At 52.8% G+C, this 21635-nt stretch overlaps 1 protein-coding gene across 1 annotated transcript in view; it reads left to right on the plus strand.

The window, feature by feature from the left end:
- The first annotated feature begins 5990 nt into the window (after positions 1 to 5990).
- The window catches only part of LOC130539420 (dipeptidyl aminopeptidase-like protein 6), a 33547-nt gene continuing 17902 nt past the window's right edge, over positions 5991 to 21635 (plus strand). The window contains 1 exon segment of the mRNA XM_057057748.1: positions 5991 to 6240. Within this exon segment, the coding sequence (XP_056913728.1) occupies positions 6025 to 6240 (216 nt within the window). The 5' untranslated portion in view covers positions 5991 to 6024.

Below are 21635 nucleotides of genomic sequence, written 5' to 3' on the forward strand. Positions count from 1 at the left end.
AGCCAAACGGAAGCTCAATCTCTTCCATCTTCTTTAGGAACCAGCAGAAATAAAGCAGCTCTTCTGGTGCCCGCTGCTGTCATACCTAAATTGCCGCCTTTTAAATGATACACTCTTCAATTATTTATGGATCCACACAAGTGCAATGCGGCAAAAAAAAGAGGGGAAGAAATAACAGGAGAGAAGGAAGTTGGGGTGGGAGGGTCCTAGCAGCCAGACCATCATAATGCTCTTGTGGACAAAGGAAAAGAAAAGTTCTTTGTTCTGTCCAATTACTGCAGCTGTTGCTGGAGAACTCTCCCAACTCCCCTTCATTAGCATTTGCACAGTCTGTCGCCGCTTTGCCTCCTGTGGTTTCAGTAAACCCACATTTCACATTTTATAATGAGGACGTCTATATCACGGGGCAGCGGGGCCACGTTACCCCCCCCCCCCCCCCCCCCCATCCCCCCTCCCGGTTCACAGCAGCTGGCGGTGCAACGTGTCCTCAAGGAGAGGTGTTTTTATTGTCCCGCTCACGAGGACGTCACAACAGACACGTTGGTCCTTCTTTGGGATTTACGGTTCTGGCACACAGCACACACCTCTGAGGGGGGAGGGGGGGGGGTCGGCGGGGGCCCGGGGCACCGGGGTGGGGGTGGGGGGGCACCAGAGGGGCCGTAATGACCTGATGAAGATGAATTCTTAACTGCTTCCTTCTAAACAACGATGAAATCACTTTAGGTTGACTGACTCTCTGTGTTTCCTTGGTGACCTTGAAGCTAACTGCTGCTGCCCCCCCCCCTCAACAAAGTCATGAAAGGGCAACACCTTGTGAGCAGCTGACCCTCTATTAACAATGCAGAGAGGGAACCCGGACACCCGAGGTTCTTTATTCCGCCCCCGAGTCCAAATCCCGATCAAAGCGGAGGCTGCGCTTTGATTGGACCACACGGTTAAAAGCCGTTTCCACAGGTGGGGGGGAGGGACCGGGGGGGGGGGGGGGGTGTTTCATCCGGATGCTGCTGCCGGAAAAGCTGCAGCCGCATTCAAGCATCGCGAGGTCGAACCGCTCTCAGCCTCGAAGTTTCAAGTTTCAAAAAAAGAGAGAAATTCTCCTGATTATTGGAGAGCAAACGGACTGGGACAGAGACAGAGACAGGAACAGGAACAGGGACAGAGACAGGGACAGGGACAGGAACAGAGACAGAGACAGGAACAGAGACAGGGACAGGAACAGAGACAGGGACAGAGACAGGGACAGGAACAGAGACAGGGACAGAGACAGAGACAGGGACAGAGACAGGAACAGGGACAGAGGCAGGGACAGAGACAGGAAAGCGGAGGGGGAGACATCGCTCAGCCGGCTTCAGGTGAATATTCCTGCATTCCAGATTCTTCCTGTGTGGGACCATGAACTCATCGGCAGGTGCAGGAAACTACCGCCGGGGATCCGCCAAAGGAGACAAGGTAGCAGCCGCTTCCTCTTCCCTCACATTCGCTCCACATTTGCTTCCCGCGCGGCGCGTAAATGGACCCGACGCTGGAAGTTGGCGCGCGTCGAGGCTCGGTTCGAGGCTCGGTTCGGGCTGGTTGATGGTGCTGCTGAGAGGGTGCATCACGGTGGCTCTGGGTTTGTGGACGTTTCTCTCTTCTGCGCGCACATTTACGCAATGCTGCCTTTTCCTTTCCTTTCTTTCTAAAACACATCGACTCGTTTTAAGCACCTGCCTGAACGCCCTGTCACGCATCTTGCCCCCCCCCCCCCCCAGCACCCCCCGACACCCCAAACTTTACTTGGTGCATCTGCCAGACTGTCTGTACCAGTTTAGTTTGAGGTTCGTCTGCGTGTTGCCACAGACAGCATCACAGCCCATTTTGGTAGCGGAGGAAATCCAAATAGTCCGCCAGCCCCCACAATAGCACTCCATTTCCGAGCAGCACTCAAACGATCCAAAGTTAACTTGCATCAAAAGCATCGATCGAGTTCTCAATGTGGGGCAAAAATATGCGCGCGCGTTGGGGAGGGGGAGCTGGGAAACACTGAAATCTGTTTTGACAAAGCTGTCAGGCTGTGGGGGGGCTGGTCTGTCCGCCCCGGGATCGCTCCTGCAGAACCTGCACCTAAACGGACGCTTAGGTGTTGCTTTTGATTTGGTTCGACAGCAAAAACGTCAAAGATGTGGTCAGTTGTTCCATTTACTGACCGCATCTGCAGCAGAGTGGCGGCTGTCAATCATTTGACCAGAGCAGATGAATGAAACCGACTCGTGATGCTGGAGTGAGCGCGCCCCCTACTGGAGACGCGGCGCTGCGCCCCGAATCCCTGGAGGTTCGTTCCAGGACAGACGGGAAAGACCGACCCGTGCGGCTTCGCTCTCATCTTCTTCAGAAACACTTTTCTTTTACAGATGAGCCACAAACATCCGAACAGAACACAATTAAGAGTCATTATTCTCACTGGCAGCAAACAGCACCTCGATTATTGCGTTGGCAGGATTCCCTTTCCTAAAATGCTGTTCCAACAGGAGACCTGGGAATTCCAGGGTCAGCTCATCATCAGAAAGTGGGAACAGTTGTGTCCCCCCCCCCCCGACCTCCCCCCAGAGAGGCTGAACTTTTCTCACTTTCCAAACATTTTCTGGTTTCCACTGTTGAACAAATTTCCGGCTGAACAGCTCAAGGCACCCTTCAAAAAATCTGAACAAAGTTTGTCTGGCCAGAGTTTGTGTCGAAGGACTCGCTCTTGATGACATCCCAGCATAATCATTTGTGTTCGAGGGGAACGCTTTAGAATCCTCAGAAAGTGGAGTTCAAGGATCTCAAGGTCTTTTTAAGTGAGTAGTTGTTCCATCTGACAAGGTTTTGTTTGATATCTCAGCTGAGTCTTTAGTCAGAAACATGACAGAAAATATGGAAAAAGGAATCATCATCATCATCATCATTATTACTATTATAGCAGGAAATGGCCCATATTTCCTCCTTTGTTGCCACATTTGTGGCTCTGCTGTGTTGTGAGACGTCGCTAAAACAAGATGTTACAGGCTGAAAACGCACTTGTGGTTTTGTTGCGTGTTGCTGTTCAGAGCCGGTGGGACGGGGGGGCCAGGGGGCGGTGGGGGGGGGCTGGTAACGCCGTCCTAATGTGATGTGATCCTGTTAGATTTGAGGAGACCTGCAGCAGACACGGTTCTGGCAGGCTGGGCTGGATGTCTGGGCTCCCTGGAGATGATCTGTATGCAGCAGGAACAGCTGGAGCTCAAACGCCTTTTAAAGGTCGTCGGTATTCAGCCGGCGTGCAGCAGCCAACCTCCGCCGTCCGTGCACGTGCGGGGACGGGAGGCAGCGCCCCTCCAGGTCAGGGTGGAGCTCCTGCCTCTAGTGGAGGAGCTGAAGTATCCGGGGCTCCTGTTCAGGACAGGAGCCGAGATGAACGGGCAGCTGGGCGACAGGCTCAGCGCTCCATCCACAGGTCGGGTGGAGGGAGGGGTGGAGGGGTGGAGGGAGGGGTGGAGGGGTGGGGTCCAGCTGCTTCTCTCCAGGGGTTTTGCTGTGGACTCGAGCCACCTCCAGGGCAGCCATAGTCCTCCTCACATCCACCTGCCAGCAGTGAAACGGCCCTGAGGAGCAGCTCTCACATTAATTCCTGCTCTGGTGTTCTGGTAAACAGGGACACGCTCCCACCCGGGCATGACTGCTCCCCTCTCAGGGGGGACTTTGATCCGTCTGAGGAGCATTACGAGCTCAGACGTGGGAATGTCTGGGGGAGGCGGTCCGGGAGGGGGGGCTGCTCCGGCCTTTAGGTAGCTGGAGGAGGTTAGGGGACAGGTGGGAGCTGGGCTGAGGACACGGTCTTAATGTCACGACTACACATGCACAGATAAGCTGAGCTGTGGGCGGGTGTGGCCACGCGCATCATCGGGTAAATTTGGAGCCAAACAGCAGTTGGTGTTTCATGATGTGGGTCAGAAGAGGCCGCTGCACCTGATGATGCTCGTTATGTGACAGAGACGGAGGGACTTGAAGTTATCTTCCCAAACCTGAACCAGAAGGGCTGAAGAAACCACCTGGGCTGGTTCCCTTTTGGGTTATAAATCCTGTGGCTGTCGCCCCACCGGCCAAAGTTGACCCAACGTGGACCCGCATGGACGCTGTATTTCTCCCAAGGACGATCTGACAGTCAGCAGCTGCTGAGTCAGCAGAGAGCTCTGAGCTATCAGATGGATCCGTCTCTTCGGTGTGATATATGGAGTCACACTGGAGGCTAACGTAGCAGCAGGGCTTAGCGTATTCCCGTTAGCCTGCCCAAAAGGATTAAGGAAAAAGGAAGAGAGGAGAACGCGCTGATTCCATTCTTGCGGTCCAAGCTGTTTTCTATTTGCCAGCCTAATTTATTGATCAGATTAATGATTTAACAATTTAATCTAGCTGCTGTCGACACCAGTCGGGCCCACACACTTAAATACAGTCCAAGCTGAAGTGATGACTTCATTATCCCTGTGGTATCTGATCATAAATCCAGCTCCCTCCCTGCAGCCCCAGTCTGATGAGCTTCATGTCTCCACATTAAACATGCTGATATCTGCGATTTACAAGGCCAGTGGCTGGATTAGAACCTCCGGTTTCTCTTGATTTATCCGCCCCCAAAACGACGCAACGCACTGAAACTGACACGGGTCTGGTGGGATCAGTTCCAGGGCAGTTTTAATCAACAGAACCCGAGAGCAGGCCAGGACACGGTGGTAAGAGGGTCGGGGAGGGGTTCAACAACAGGAAGACAAAGGCAGAGCGAGCTCAGAACCAGAACCAAACCCAGCACCCTGGCCCCGACAGGCACAACCTGCTTAAGTAGGGGCAGATGTAAATTGCCCACAGGTGCGTCTGCAGAGCCAGCTGCCGCCAATTGTGCTCCACAGCGCCCCCTGCAGGACAAAGCAGACACAACCCTGGGCCCCGACATTACCGGTGTCAACATGCGCCTCCGTGGCTGCGATGGAACCCAGCTCGACCTCGCGCCTCACAGCAATAACAGCTTTGACCTTTTGCACAAACTGCAGTGGTGGCGACTAACTTAGCCCCCGGTAATCACAGGAGGGTGGGCGCCACGCTAATGTGGGGGGGATAAGTGCAGAAGCTGACCAGCCGGGGCCTCGTTAAAGGACCCTGGGAAAATGCCACAGCATAAAATCAGCCCGTTAGCGTCTCAGATGTGCTGCTTACAGGAAGTGAGCAGAGATCCTGATCCTGAGAGGGTGGCATGATGTTAGCGAGGAACAAACGGAGCTGGAGCTTCAGCGATGATGTGACCGTGAGCACATTCTTCATGAAGACATGCAGGAATCGGAGCAAAAATCCCAGTTTGTCCCAGTTTACTGGCGGCCATGTGGTACCGGCTCTATACTGGTTCTTCAGTGGCCCTGAGATTCTCTACACAAGACACAAGCGTGACATAAATAAGGCTCCACTCGCTTTAGTCATAGTGTGTGTGTGTGTGTGTGTGTGTGTGTGTGTGTGTGTGTGGGAGAGAGAGGTGTGTTCCATGTTGTGGTAGCAGGCAGCATAAATATTATTTGCATTTAATCACAACTGAACTTCAAACACCACTGAATTGATCCACTTCATGGTGTGCTCACGTTCAGCCTCCACACACACACTCACACACACACACACACACACACACCACACACACACACAGATTTTTCTCTGCTAAGATGGAGGACTTAATAACATGAGTAAATTATACCAACATGTTGTACACATAAGTTCCAACCTTGCCTGCTTGGCATTTTGTTTGTGTGTGTGTGTGTGTGTGTGTGTGTGTGGCAGTAATCCAGTGAAAGGAGTCTGTGGAGATACAGTCACGTAGTATTTGGAGCAGCCTGGGCTGAAGACCGTCAAATTCTCGCTCTGCCCCCCTCCTGCCCCCTCCTGCCCCCTCCTGCCCCCTCCTGCCCCCTCCTGCCCTCCTCCTGCCCCCTCCTGCCCCCTCCTGCCCCCCCACCCTGCAGAGGTGATGTTAGACTCGCTGCGATTGATCCGCCCAGCATGGAGAGGGGGAGGGTCCCAGACCCTCGGGTCATCCTCTCCCCGAGCAGAGGGGGCGGGAGCGGAGGAGGGATGTGCAGCTGTGAGGGGGCAGCTCCAACTTCACAGCACAGCGAGGTGAAGGAGCAGCACGGTGGGAGACCAGAGCCTCTTCCCACCATGTCTGTCATCATCGCCGCTCAGCTGAAGATGGACGCCGCCGCTGCCTCCGGGAGGGTAAGGGGCGCCCTGCTCAGCATGCATAGCAGGATGTGGGGGGGGGGGGGGTGAGCCTCCTGGCCCTGACAGCAGAGCCTGCTGGATGGTTCAGATTAGGACAAGAGGCAGGTCCAGAATTCCCTCTCTGGGGACCCGAATGTTCAAGTTTTTCCAATTTAAATCTCGTCTTAATGGCGATTAGACGCGCGTGCTGTGGAGAGCATTCCAATCCCGGTCCTTGTGATCGGCCAGCATGGCCACTCCTGAAGGGACTTGTTGCCGGGGGCTCCGGCGAGTTTGGACGTATCGTTGTGTGATTCATGTGGTGGAACGATTGTGTTGCATCTCTGGGATTTAAACACGTGTTTTAGTGTAAAAGTCTTTCAGAGGGCTCGGAGGTCGGCTAGGGTTAGGGGTTAGAGCAGCGGGTGGACGTCGTCTGGGTGCTGCCATTATGGTCTGCCAGGAGGGCAGTTGAGGGTCCCGTTTGTCGAGGTGAAGGGATGAAGACAGACAGAGGAGGCAGCTGAGCTCCAGCGACGTCCCCTCAGACGCAGCTTGTTCCAGAGCCTCAGTCACAGTTAAACCTCATTTCCTCCTCCACTTATCTGCTCCCATTTCGATCTGGGCTCAGTGGAAGATTCGGCACTTGTTATCGGGAGATAACGGGTCCAGCAGGCCTCTCGCTCAGCTGGCCTCGCTCCATCGGAGGAGCGGTCGGCCACTTTCAACTTTCCGCTCAGCTCCGTATGCAAACAAATTCAGAGGGACGCTGCAAATCAACAGTTGTGGGGGGGGGTCTGAACTGTGGATTCAAGGCAGCCATTTCATAATAACGCTGTGTGTGTGTGTGTGTGTGTGTGTATGTGTGTGTGCGCGTGTGTGTGTGTGTGTGTGTGTGTGTGTGTGTGTGTGTGTGTGTGTGTGTGTGTGTGTGTAAGAGAGAGACACCAATCAGACTGCATGTATTGGCACATCACCATCAGCCTGAACTGGATTCAATGACTGGTTCATGACTTGCTGGACACAGTAATGGAATTTTCCAACATTCCATGGACTAAAATGAGCCAAAGGTGTGATCCAATAAGGAAGTGTATTCCTCACTGCCCTCCCTTTGACTTTGCCCTTCAGTGAGGGAGAATTAACATCTGATTTCCATCCCAAAAGATGTTTCTGCACTATGAGATGTCCTTCGGGGGGGGGGGGTGCCCCCGTCACTGACGGTGTTTAACTGATGGGTGTTGTGGAACGATTGATCTGCCCCATGGACGAGGGGAGACGGCTTTAAGAGATGTCAAATATGAACATGTAAGTCAGCTCATCCCGTCACACGTGTGTCCAGACCTGAAGCTTCCTGTGATGGAAGCTTCCTGTTTCCTGTGGTGTTCACAGGAAATGACTGCACGTCAACCAAGAGAGGATCGATTGATCCGCTCGCCCTTCCAGCCTATTCATTTGTGCCTTTTTTGCCGTGGTGTGCAGCACCTTGATGGAAACAAAGTCACCTGGTGGCGTTGCAGCACATTCACACAGCAGGATGTGCGACATCGCTTCCGTGCTCGAGCTGCTAAAGTTCTGACAGTTTCGGATCAGTTGGTGCCTCAATATTCAATCCGCATCAGTGTTCCAGCTCTTTGTGATATTATTATATTGCAGCAATTATGTTCCTCAAGTCGAAAAATCAAATCACCTTCGGGAGATTATCGCCTCAAAAACCATTGGAAACATCTTAAAATGCCATTTGTCATTGAGATTAAAGTGCAAATGCCTCCACATCCCACCTGAAGCGGCGTCTCTGGCGCTGGCTGCAGCATTATTGGGCGTTATTAGGCCTGCTGCAGGAGCTATTATCGCCATTATGGCCCTCATTACAGCCGCTCCAATCTGTTTGGGGTTTGGAGAACATATCTCTCCTGGCTGTGAGGGTGGGAGAAGGCGTCCGCGTCCGCGAGGAGGCGATGGGGGAACGGAGCCGGTCCGCGGTCCTGGGGGAGCGTTAAAGCAGCCAGCCAGGGCACAACAGCTCCGCCACAAGGCGATGGAGATTGGGAGACATCTATCAGAGAGGCCCCGGCTTGGACCCATTCCCCTGAGGGGTGCGCGGAGCCAGCAAAGGCATTTATGAAGTAGAGAAACAAATGATGGCAGGGAGCGAGCCGGGCTGGCACGGGGGGAGGACGGGAGGTTCTGGAGAGCGAGGCGAGGCTCCTGTTAGATATAGAACACTTGTAGCTCAAGTCATTCATGAATGCCAGTAATTAATGGTCCCAGAGGGATAGGAGTCACTTTAATTAGGCACACCTCTAATGCCCTGTACTATATCCTTGTTTTTGAGGGCGAGTCCAAGCCGTGAAATCAATATTCTGTATTCTCGTGACATCTTCAATTATAGCGGTGCCATTCATAATGCAGACCCGCGCGGATCGATGAGCCCCCAGCTGGAGATGATTCCAGCTGTTCTTCAGCGGGAAAAATTAACTGAAGCTGATTCTTTGCTCGGCGCTGACTATAAAGTGTCCAGTCCTCTGTGTGTGTGTGTGTGTGTGTGTGTGTGTGCAGACATGTTTTTTTTTTTAGCTGTACCTTTGTGAGGAGGACCCATCTCAGTTGTGTGAGAGTTCTTTATTTGCAGCATCCCAGAGGAGAAGATTTAACACATTAACCCCCCCCACACACACACACACACACACACACACACACAACACACACACACACACACACACACACACGCGAGTCACTAGATTGTGCATCCCAGGGCAGGATCGCTGCTCCCTCTGTGGGATTTCCGAGCATGAAATCGCAGCGAGCCCGTGATGGAGCCTGAAATGGCTGCGTGGAGGGCTGCGCGCGTGTTTCCTCTCGTGCAGCGTCCCTCCGTGTGTGTTGGGTCACACCAGCAGGTGTCGTCGGCTTGTCTTTGCTCGCTGCGCCGCTGAGAGGCACCCGAGCTCCGCCCTGCCATGTGCAGTCACCAGGGAGTAATAAACGCGGCTCCGTCCGTCAGATCACGCATGCATCAACTTGTGCTTTTGAATTGTGCCGATGCGCGTGTTGCAGTGACGCGCGCCTCCGTGCGTAAAACGCGCGGCGGCGGCGGCGGCGGCGGCGGCGGAGCTGCTCTCACTTCTCATGCAGAGCGCGTCTGCTGAGAGGACCGTCGGGCTTCTGCGTCCTTCACCATCCGTCCGCGTGGCGACAGCCCCGCCAAAACACAGCAGAAAGTGTCCAAACATCATTTTTGCCCCCCCTTTTCGCCCCGACTCTGCTGGAAAATCGAAGATCCGATCGCAACCTTTGCGCATTTGCTGTCTTTGCTGCGAGGAGGCATCAGGAAACCGAAGAGGGGGAGAAACGTGCTGTGAATACAGATGAGCGCAACTACTGACACCTCCATCCCTGCGGTCTGCCGCGCGTCTGGACGAAGCTGAGAGGACATCGGTTCGAGGACCCTGATACTCATCGGTCGATCCTTCGGTCCGGACTGTCCGTCACCGTCTCTCAGCTCCTCCAGCTCATCTTTTTGTCTCCGCTCCGGGGGTGAAAACTGTCCGTCTGTCTGTCTGTCGTCGCGTCTCCTCGTAGCGGGCAGAGGGGGAAACACAATAGAACCCCAGAGACATCAGGCGCATCACCGCGGCTCTGACATGCTGTGAGTCCTTCCGCGAGGACCGGACCTGGATCATGGCTTCGCTGTATCAGAGATTCACCGGGAAGATCAGCACCACTAATTCCTTCCCGCAGCCACCTGAGGCCAGCCACCTCCTCGGCGGACAGGTTGCGGACGACGAGAACGCGGCCAGAGCCGCTCAGCATCACCTCGACGGCCGAGCTCACGTCCAGTACCGCAAAAAGTGCCTGCAGGACGACGAGGATGTAAGACCATGACGTTTTATCTGATAAACTCGCGACGGTCCGCAGGTGTTGGCAGTGTAGCGTGTTCTAGAGGCCTGGAGGTAAAGAAGCGGTTTGCTCATCGTGGCTCGTGAGAAAGTTTTTGGAAGAATGGTGGTGCCACGGGGCAGAGGCTGGCTGTTCTTCTCCAGCTTTGAACCATCAGCTTGTGCAGATCAGCAGATCAGCCTGATGGGATATTGGTCAGACGGCTCATCTTTGTGGGGTTGAGAAGAATAAAAATACACTGGAATAAGAGCTTAAATGAATTTTAATCTGTTTTTCTGAGCACTGATTTACTGGTTCTGTTCTCCTCAACACGGTCCCGCCCTGGTTTCCCCCCTTTAGTTGAGCTTATTTGAGCCTTTAGTTGAGGTTATTTGAGGATTATCAGACACCTGAAGCCTCCACTCCAACATCTACTCATGGTTGCTGGAGTATCGGGGCTGTTTGCACATTTGTGGGCTCAAACCAACAAACCAATTCTATGATGCTCTCTTTTCATCCTCAAATGAGACCGCAACCTTTGATCCAGATGTTTTACCGGCAGCTGCAGGGCCACGTGCACGCTCGCTGTGTCCCTCGTTGCTATAGCGAATGTGAAATCGGCCTTAAATGAAGCTGTTGTGAGCCGGGATGTGAGCCGGAACTGTCAGCCTGGAGGTCACCTTTAGTCCGGATGCTCCCTGGAGTCTTGCTGGAGCCTCAGGAGATGCTGGGGGCCGTTACAGGGAGGCTGACCTTTCACCCCCCGGTGAAACTTTGGGTTTTAGGTCTGCAGCTGCAGAAGCTCAAATTGATCCAGGAACCATTCGAACAGGCCCAGGCTCCACCCACCCCGCCACCTGACCCGTGTCAGGGTCAGGAAGGGTTCATTGTGGCTCTGTTCTGGTTTGAGCCTCCTGCGGGGACATCGGCGGCGATCCGCTCTCTCCCTCGCCAACCTGTAGAACCCTGGTGTTGTTGCCTTCAAGGCGTTTGACCTTGAGCTGCCACTAGGGGACACGTCAAGGGCCCCGGAGCCGAGAGACGCTGAGGAGAGACGTGAGAAACGGGCGTCCCAACGAGAACTGGGACAGTTTATCAGAGACAGAAGTCGGCTCTGGCGAGCCACAAATCACCTCTTTTACTGCCCAGCAGGTGGTTTGCTCCAGTTTATCACCGTTTATGTGTGTGTGTGTGTGTGTGTGTGTGTGTGTGTGTGTGTGGTGTGTGTGTGTGTGTGTGTCGGGGGGATAAAACAGCTCAGTGTTTACGTGTGAAAGAGAGTTTTTTAGAATGGGGAGGGCCTCACATCTGCTCCCGAGGGATCCGTTTCCAACATCTGGTCTCTTGTCTGCTGTGGCGCCATTTTGCTGCCAGTAACTGTGAGTTCTCGTGTTCTGGTCCAGAGGAACGACGCAGGACGTGGTTCTGAGAAGCTCTTTTCCCGCTCAGAGTCTCACGCTGCTCAATAATGCACGGCCGTTCTGATGCAGACAGATTTTTGATTAAAACTGCTGGAAATGGATTTCAGTTTGATTTCTGGTGATCTGACGCTGGCCCGAAAGGCCTCGGTGCTGCTGCACGTGCAGAATCCACTTCTGGTCCACTTTCCCAGGCGGCGCTGCTGCAGCTCTGGAGTTGAGATTCACCTGCACACAAACAGACGGTCTGGCCTCACTTGCCCCCAGTGGAAGAAACTTTGGCCCAGTTCCAAAGTTCTGCTCAGGTCTGGAGCTCAGATAAATCAGCCAGATGGAGGCGAAAGAACCAGAGATGTGAGAGGATCTCTGCTCCATCTCTGCTCCATCTCTGCTCCATCTCTGCTCCATCTCTGCTCCATCTCTGCTTCATCTCTGCTCCATCTCTTCTCCAGCTCTGCTCCAGCTCTGCTCCATCTCTGCTCCATCTCTGCATCATCTCTGCTCCAGTTCTGTTTCATCTCTGCTCCATCTCTGCATCATCTCTGCTCCATCTCTGCTCCATCTCTGCTCCATCTCTGCTCCATCTCTGTTTCATCTCTGCTCCATCTCTGTTTCATCTCTGCTCCATCTCTGCTTCATCTCTGCTCCATCTCTTCTCCAGCTCTGCTCCAGCTCTGCTCCATCTCTGCTCCATCTCTGCATCATCTCTGCTCCAGTTCTGTTTCATCTCTGCTCCATCTCTGCATCATCTCTGCTCCATCTCTGCTCCATCTCTGCTCCATCTCTGCTCCATCTCTGTTTCATCTCTGCTCCATCTCTGCTCCATCTCTGCTCCATCTCTGCATCATCTCTGCATCATCTCTGCTCCATCTCTGCTCCATCTCTGCTCCATCTCTGTTTCATCTCTGCTCCATCTCTGCTCCATCTCTGCTCCATCTCTGCTCCATCTCTGCATCATCTCTGCTCCATCTCTGCTCCATCTCTGCTCCAGCTCTGCTCCATCTCTGCATCATCTCTGCTCCATCTCTGCTCCATCTCTGCTCCATCTCTGCATCATCTCTGCTCCATCTCTGCTCCATCTCTGCTCCAGCTCTGCTCCATCTCTGCTCCATCTCTGCTCCATCTCTGCATCATCTCTGCATCATCTCTGCATCATCTCTGCTCCATCTCTGCTCCAGCTCTGCTTCAGCTCTGCTCCATCTCTGCTCCATCTCTGCTCCATCTCTGCTCCAGCTCTGCTCCATCTCTGGTCCATCTCTGGTCCATCTCTGGTCCAGCTCTGCTCCAGCTCTGCTCCATCTCTGCTCTCCATCTCTGCTCCATCTCTGTTTCATCTCTGCATCATCTCTGCTCCATCTCTGCTCCATCTCTGTTTCATCTCTGCTCCATCTCTGCTCCATCTCTGCTCCATCTCTGCTCCATCTCTGCTCCATCTCTGCTCCATCTCTGTTTCATCTCTGCTCCATCTCTGCTCCATCTCTGCTCCATCTCTGCTCCATCTCTGCTCCATCTCTGTTTCATCTCTGCTCCATCTCTGCTCCATCTCTGCATCATCTCTGCTCCATCTCTGCTCCATCTCTGCTCCATCTCTGCTCCAGCTCTGCTCCATCTCTGCTCCATCTCTGCTCCATCTCTGCTCCATCTCTGCTCCATCTCTGCTCCAGCTCTGCTCCATCTCTGCTCCATCTCTGCTCCATCTCTGCATCATCTCTGCTCCATCTCTGCTCCATCTCTGTTTCATCTCTGCATCATCTCTGCTCCATCTCTGCTCCATCTCTGCTCCATCTCTGTTTCATCTCTGCTCCATCTCTGTTTCATCTCTGCTCCATCTCTGCTCCATCTCTGCTCGCTCCATCTCTGCTCCATCTCTGCTCCATCTCTGCTCCATCTCTGTTTCATCTCTGCTCCATCTCTGTTTCTCATCTCTGCTCCATCTCTGCTCCATCTCTGCTCCATCTCTGCTCCATCTCTGCTCCATCTCTGTTCATCTCTGCTCCATCTCTGTTTCATCTCTGCTCCATCTCTGCTCCATCTCTGCTCCATCTCTGCTCCATCTCTGCTCCATCTCTGTTTCATCTCTGCTCCAGCTCTGCTCCATCTCTGCTCCATCTCTGCTCCATCTCTGCTCCATCTCTGCTCCAGCTCTGCTCCATCTCTGTTTCATCTCTGCTCTCCATCTCTGCTCCATCTCTGCTCCATCTCTGCATCATCTCTGCTCCATCTCTGCTCCATCTCTGCTCCATCTCTGCTCCATCTCTGCTCCATCTCTGCTCCATCTCTGTTTCATCTCTGCTCCATCTCTGCTCCATCTCTGCTCCATCTCTGCTCCATCTCTGTTTCATCTCTGCTCCAGCTCTGCTCCATCTCTGCTCCATCTCTGCATCATCTCTGCTCCATCTCTGGTCCATCTCTGTTTCATCTCTGCTCCATCTCTGCATCATCTCTGCTCCATCTCTGCTCCATCTCTGCTCCATCTCTCTCTGCTCCATCTCTGCTCCATCTCTCATCATCATCTCTGCTCCATCTCTGCATCATCTCTGCTCCATCTCTGCTCCATCTCTGCATCATCTCTGCTCCATCTCTGGTCCATCTCTGCTTCATCTCTGCTCCAGCTCTGCTCCATCTCTGCTCCATCTCTGCTCCATCTCTGCTCCATCTCTGCATCATCTCTGCTCCATCTCTGCATCATCTCTGCTCCATCTCTGCTCCATCTCTGCATCATCTCTGCTCCATCTCTGCTTCATCTCTGCTCCATCTCTGCTCCATCTCTGCATCAGCTCTGCTCCATCTCTGCTCCATCTCTGCTCCATCTCTGCTCCATCTCTGCTCCATCTCTGCTCCAGTTCTGTTTCATCTCTGCTCCATCTCTGCTCCATCTCTGCATCATCTCTGCATCATCTCTGCTCCATCTCTGCATCAGCTCTGCTCCATCTCTGCTCCATCTGCTCCTCCATCTCTGCTTCATCTCTGCTCCATCTCTGCTCCATCTCTGCTCCAGCTCTGCTCCAGCTCTGCTCCATCTCTGCTCCATCTATGATCTATATTCCGAAGGCTCAGAATCAGGACTAGAAAGCCCGTCCATCCCAGCATACTCCATGCTAGGAGCTACTACTGTCACAGCTCCCGCTGACACAGGCTGTAAGTGGGTTTATATGCAGGAAAGGGATCCATTTTGTTCCTGTCGCACACTTTCACGTGATCTCATCACCGTGATTGATTGATGCTTAGCTAGTTGCTAACGGCAAATGCAGAAAAACCATGTGATCAAATGTTGTAATCTTCTGCACCACTGAGGTCAGAGACAGAGGAAACATCTGATCATCCCTGTTGGTGCACGGTGGATGCACAAGTCTGTCCTGGTGGGCGGAGCCTCCCCGGCTCCAGGAGCTCCTCCCACCAGGACAGCACTGCTTCCTCAGCAGGACCTCCAGCTCTGTGTTGCCATGGTTGCAAAGGTGGAAAGGGTGAGGCAGGGAGAGAGTAAGCACTGAGACCACACACACACACACACACACACACACACACACACACCACACACACACACACACACACCATGGTGGCTGATCTGCGGCTGCCATCTGGAGATGACACAGCACTGGCGTTGCTCGTTGATCTTCATGTTCTTTCTCTAAAACCATCTCACCAGTGTTGTTGTCTGTTACCACGAGCAGAAGCTCCCACGGTGGCCCTGCTCCTCACCTCTCCGAGGGTCATCCCTCTCTCATTACGTTGCCGTTAATCATCTCCCCTTCAGCTTCTCTGCTCCTCTGAGCTGACGGGGGTACATTGTGTTGTTCCCTGATGGGTCCATTCTTCTGATCTGGTCTTCTGAAGGCCACAACATAATCATCTGCTGGCTGTCGGAGGGCGTTCACGCAGATGTGATGATGGGACGCGATGTCCAGTTACACTTTGCTCTTTTTATCCGTTACAACAGACATTTTGTCGCTGAAATTTGCGTGAATTAAATATTCATGCAGTCATGGAAGAAATCTTTGTTTTTCTATCTTCTGCTTCTTGATGCCAGGGCCTCATCCCTCTGGCTTCTCACAGCAAATCCAACCCTTTCAGAAGCATTTTAGCTAAATATAAATACACTCCTGTTTCCCTTTCACCTGCACTGAAGCTCTTCCAGCAACATTTGGTCGGATTCCTCAGTTGTAGTTCAGCTTCCAAAGCAGGTTTGTGCACCAAACTCCCATTTGATGTTGTTGACAGCCAGATTATGTGTTCAGGTGACTGGGCTGCACACGCAGGAGGAACGTGGATATGAGTCCTGCTGAACCTCCACAACCAACAACATGTCAACATTTTTATTCTGCCCACAGAAGGAAACTACGGAGAAATTACTGATTCAAATGCTACTTTGCTTTCTAAAAATAGGAACTTTATGTTGATTAGAGCCTCAGCAGCCAGTCAGTGTGTGTGTGGGGGTCCTGGGATGGACTGATGGATGGAGGGAGGGATGGATGGAGGGATGGATGGAGGGAGGGAGGGATGGAGGGAGGGATGAACAGGTTTTTTCATGAGTGTCACTACTGAAGTTGCCATCTGTGCCCTTCTTCCCTTCTCCAAACCAACCCTCGTTTTTCCTTTGGATGATCCCAGGCTTCCGTAATTTGCTATGATAGGTTCCCTCATCGATCCTTCCACGGTGCCGAGGCCACACACTCCTGGGAGAAGGAGAGTAAAGGCCTGATGACCCCACACAAACCAGTTAGTGCCCCCCAGTCTGGTCTCCAGTCAACCGTCTGCTCCTGTTTTGGACCGTGAGAAGGAACATCTGGATGAGGAAACATGCTTCATGTGTCCGAATGGTGGGGAAAAGCTGCTCTGCCACATCCGACTGAGACAGGAAACCGTGATGAGAGACGTGTGCAGGTGCTGGTTCACCTGTGGAGTGGAGAGACGCTGCAGACCCCCCCCCCCTCCCCCTCTGGTTCAGCCTTCAGCCATGAAGGTGGGTGTTTGAAAGCTCCTGCAGGCAGGTGGAGGTCACGAGGGCGCTCTGAGGAGCTTTCGCTCTCGTGCACGCTCTGCTCTGAGGAGCTTTCACTCTCGTGCACGCTCTGCTCTGTGGAGCTTTCACTCTCGTGCACGCTCTGCTCTGTGGAGCTTTCGCTCTCGTGCACGCTCTGCTCTGTGGAGCTTTCACTCTCGTGCACGCTCTGCTCTGAGGAGCTTTTCCTGCTCGGTCTGTATTTCTCTCACGTTCCTTTAAGTCAGGAGTCAGAAGTCTGCTCGAGCTCCTGGGGGGGGCAGATTGCTTTTCCCTCTGCTGGAAGTGGAGCGCTGACTTCTGTGATGATGTTCGGTGCCGTGCTCCCTCGGAGCAGAACCCAGATGGAGGAGGGATAATGATTGTTTGGTTTAGCGGAGGTGGAGAGAACGGAGCGGACAGGGAGCGAGGCGCCGCTATGGAGCTGCCAATCTGCCAGGGTGCACCCCCACCGACGACAAGACAGCCCGACCACAGTGACTGATGTTCCTCCATGGTGGGAAAAGAGGGATTTTTAAGGCAGAAGGTTTTGGCAGCGGTGGTGTTGGGGCGCCACGCCGGATAAACAGCCTGTTTCTGAGCTACACTGGGAGTGCTGGTTTAGCTTCTGTCTCAGCCCAGTCCGTCCCAGATATGACGGATGTGGACGGCTCTCCTGGTGAGCCTGTAGAGTCGAGGCTTCGTGCGTGAGGTGAGGAAACAGAGCTCAAAGTTTAATGTGGTTGAGTGTAAGCAAGTCAGTCCGTGAAGATGCAAAAGGCTAAATTGTAAATTATGCTTAAGAAACTGGGACCCAGCTGGATTTTTCAGTTTTTCCCCACTCACGGTGCATCCCTGCAAACATGAACCCAGTGTTCCTTCTAGGCCTCGTGCACGTATGCAGAGCCTCTGAAAGGAGTAAATCCCTCCATGTGTCTGAGCTGCACATATTCCAGCTTCTACTTCAGTTCAGAAGCTACAGAAACTTTCATCGATTTCTAGCTCGTAAAGCCGAAAGACTCCAGCAGCAGTTGCTGTTCCCGCAAAGGTCAAAGGACACGTGTGGATTAGATTAATGGGGGGGTCCCACTGTTCCTTTCAGCCCAGTCTGCACCTGGAATAAGAGGGGAGTTATCAAAGCAGAAGGCATTGTGGGTAAATTGGGCAGGCTAAACCAGCCTGGGCATAGAGAGCAGCCTAAAGTGGCTCAGCCCTGCATGTGGTCTGTAATGCTGATCTGTGCTGAGCGGCCAGCGGCGGCTAATGGCCCAGGTAAGTGCTCCATCTCTGACTGCTCCGAATCCCCCCACCCCCCCCCCCCACCCCCCACGTCCCCCCCAGGGTCGTGTTTCATAGATTAGATGGTTGACACCCCACGTTCTGCCTCCCTCTCTGGTGCCTCCCTCCTCCCAGCAGAGGGGTCGAGTTGTTGCCGGCGCGCTGACCGGAGGGAGCTGGGCGTTGTTTCTATGGCAACGCTTCTGCCAGTCCCGGACTTGGATGTGGGGAACTTTGGGCTGAGATGCTGACTGCAGGTTTCTCCTCACTGAGAGCCGAGGAGCGTCTCGCTTCTGGCCACATCGCCGCTGCGCTCCTGACGCCGAACACTTCAGCGCAATGAACACGCGCAAGCTGTCCCGGGTGGAGACGCTGTGGAAGGTGAGTGTCCAAGCCTCTCGGGGACACGCGTCCAAGCCTCTCGGGGACACGCGTCCAAGCCTCTCGGGGACACGCGTCCAAGCCTCTCGGGGACACGCGTCCAAGCCTCTCGGGGACACGCGTCCAAGCCTCTCGGGGACACGCGTCCAAGCCTCTCGGGGACACGCGTCCAAGCCTCTCGAGGAGACGCGTCCGTGGTTAGGCGTGGGACGCCTCGCTCGTCCTTCTCGTGCTTTTAATCAGGACGTCATCGCACTTGAAGGACAGTCGCAAAGGAAATTACAGGCTGCTTCAGAGCGTGTTATTTATTTCTTTATTGAGCTTTCAAAGTGTCTGATGTATTAATGAGCACTTCAGCAGACGGCGCGTGAGCTTCTGCTCGCAAAATAACATGATTAAGACAACCTGGACAGGCTTCCGGGCCGGAGTGATCCCAACAAAACTGTGTGACGTCATCTTTTCCTCGTTCTGCTGTGTAATTTGCAGACAGTCAGCAGAAATGCATGAAGGCACTTTCCTGGATGGTGGTTAAAATCTGCACCGCGCTGCAGCCTGAGAGTGCTCCGCCGGCCCCATCAGGCTTAACAGCTTTCTGTTGCTCCACCACAATCGGCTGGGTGGGGCCACACCGGCGCCGCTCACCTCCTGCACCAAAAAAGTGCCTCCTAAAGCACAAGTTGAGTCTCAATGAAGACTTGGATTCCAAAACTTTTGCTGTTTCACTTTTAAAAGTTTGGTTTTTTTAGTTGGATCGGCTTCAGCTTCTTCTGTATCTAAAAGATTTGTGTGTTTGTTGATGTTCTGGGCGCCGTGCAGGGAGGAGCAGAACAGATCTGATTAGTTCTGACGTCTCCTGCAGCGTTGCTCATTGTTACCCTGAACAGGCTGACGAGCAGCTCCAAGATGAATCCAGATGTGGTGAAAATGGGCCAGGACACCTTCAGCCCTCTTGATTCACTCGTTAACTGTCTGGAATGGACGTGAGCACCGGTCTCCCTGGGTCTGAAGCTCCTGTGGAGAGGGTTGAGAAGAATTTGTGATAAACTGGAGCCTCCCTGGACCCAAAGGACGATTCCAGCTGTGAATATTTATAAGGATGCACTTGTTCTGCTGCATCTCATTTGCTGGTAATCGTTCCTCTGCTCGGCTCTGTTCTGGAGAATAACAGCACAGATATACTAATTAATTAATCTGGCATTTGTTTGTGTTTAATTTCCGCTCCCCTCAGGAGCCCCCAAACGCCAGAAGCAGATTTGCTGTTTCCCTCTGATTTCAGCCGTCTTGCTTTTAATTCCTCCTTTATTACCCCCGTGGCTACGCCTCGCAAAGTAATTCCACCAACAGCCAGTGTTTTCTTTCAACTTCCATGGTTTTATGCTGCTCTATAAGATTTAAGTGCCCATAAAGTCCACACGGCCGGTAAATCTGGTGGCAGAGAATCAGCAGGTGACCGTTGCGTGAACGTTGCTCACCTCCCTGGATGTGTTTACCGGCAGCTTCACTCTCTCTCTCTGCTTCTTTTTGTTCTTTGTTCCACCCTGACAGCATCATCTGCAACACCGCAGTGTTTACCTTTGTTTATTTGCTGGCGTTGGAGCATTTTCAATCATATTTATCCTATTGGTGACTGCGTGGTGCAGGGAGACGCGTGGCAACTAGAGGCGTTCCTGATGGAGCCCCAGTAAATGGGATTCAGTTACTCTGCTGGACACCCAGAGCTGGAAATGCTGGTTCATCCATCCCCTCCACCGGTGGAGCAGTTGTCCTGCTCAGCTGGACTGAGGAGGTCGGACCGTGACGCCAGTTCTGAGGTCCAGTCTCACCTGAGAGCTGTAGTAGGGAACGCCCTCACGCCTGGGGGTCCGAGAGTCCGCAGGAAGTAGCTTTAAAAGGCCGATAATGACGTGTGTGAGCTGAGCGTTGACTTCTCTATATTATTCGCCGTCACCGTGGCAGCCGTGCTGACAGGCTGGAGAATGAACGGGGGGAAGGAAACATCCCAGGCCCAGATCTGATGATCGATGTACCAAATGGTGCCGCGCCGCACGTGGACGGGAGATATTTGCTCCTCCTTGGGGGCTAATGAGGCTGAGGAGGGCTCCTCTGTTCCTGCTCACTGGTCACTGTAGAAGCTGTTTCTTCCTTCTAAAGGCTCCATTTTAGTTGAATCAATCATTAACATTCAGGCGCAGCGTGGCTCAGTGCTGCTTCACAGGATTCTCTCAGAGGCAGAAATGATATTCAGCAATTCAAAAGCAGTTTCTCATTTATTCATTGGCTAAAAGAGGAATTCCACCCACCGTTCCTTTTAGGTTCTGAGCACCAACCATACAGATGTCCATTTCACTGACCACGGAGGTCAAATTCACCACACAAAATCCAAAAAGCAAAGGAAGGACAAAACAAAGGGCTGTTTTTCTGTGCTGCTGCGCTGCATGTGTGTGTGTGTGTGGTGTGTGTGTGTGGTGTGTGTGTCATCTCTGAGATGTTGCTGCATCCACGCTGAACAAAGGGAGAACTAAAAACTTTGGGGGTGGATTCATGCATCCATCCATGCTGCTGTCGATCCTCAACCTTTCAATCGTTCGCTCCTCTGACAGCAGCAAACTTACAGATAAATCATCCAACAAAAAGCTTTATTTATTTCAACATCAAGGTGTCGTGCAACGGGTGGCCAATAGGGGGAGCTAGCGCTTAGATAAAAAGCTGCGGTTTAAAGGCAAATAAGTTGTTATTCTCTTTTTTAAAAAAACACGAAAACACTTTATCAGAGCAGAATATTGATTGTCTGGTCCAGGAGGATCTTCTGTTGAGAGGTTTAATCTCAGGCGGCACATAAACCACCGAACGAGGGAGCAGAATATCAATGGAGTTGAAGGCAGCGAGCTGATGAACACCAGCTTGGATCGCACAGGTTGTGCCTCACCTGTTCTGTCAGACTCCTCCTCGCCGCCTTTTCATTTACTTCTCTAATTAGCACTAATTCTCTGCTGTTTCTTTGTCAGATAACGCCAGCAGAACGTCTGCGTGGCGGCGTGTTAATCACTCGTGCACAGCGGTGCTGCTGCAGCGCCTCTGAAGCTGCCATCTTTTAACTCTGCTCACATTGTTGTTGGAACAAACAAACAGGTGGTGGGAGGTGAAATCCGTCTGCCGTTGAGCAAGGCAGAAATTAGGATGAAAGAGGAGGAGAGCCGTTCCAACAAACCGGTCGTTTCCAGTTGTTACTTTTAGACTTTTACTGCCCCGTGCTTTTATTTTGAAATCATTGAGTCTGGCGCTGTCCAGTGCAGCGGTGCCGAGACAAATGGTTTATGTGCTGCTTAAAAACACAAAATAGGCCCGAGGGAAACATTTAAAAACTCGATGTCTTTGCATCTCCCTTAAAATTAGACAAGATCGCTGGTTTGTGTTCATTTTTCTCTTTAGTGCGTCGCTCAAAGGCAGCGGCGGCGCCTGTTATCTCATCAATCATCTTA

Source organism: Takifugu flavidus, chromosome 15 (genome assembly GCF_003711565.1).
Source record: "Takifugu flavidus isolate HTHZ2018 chromosome 15, ASM371156v2, whole genome shotgun sequence".
Lineage (NCBI taxonomy): Eukaryota > Metazoa > Chordata > Actinopteri > Tetraodontiformes > Tetraodontidae > Takifugu > Takifugu flavidus.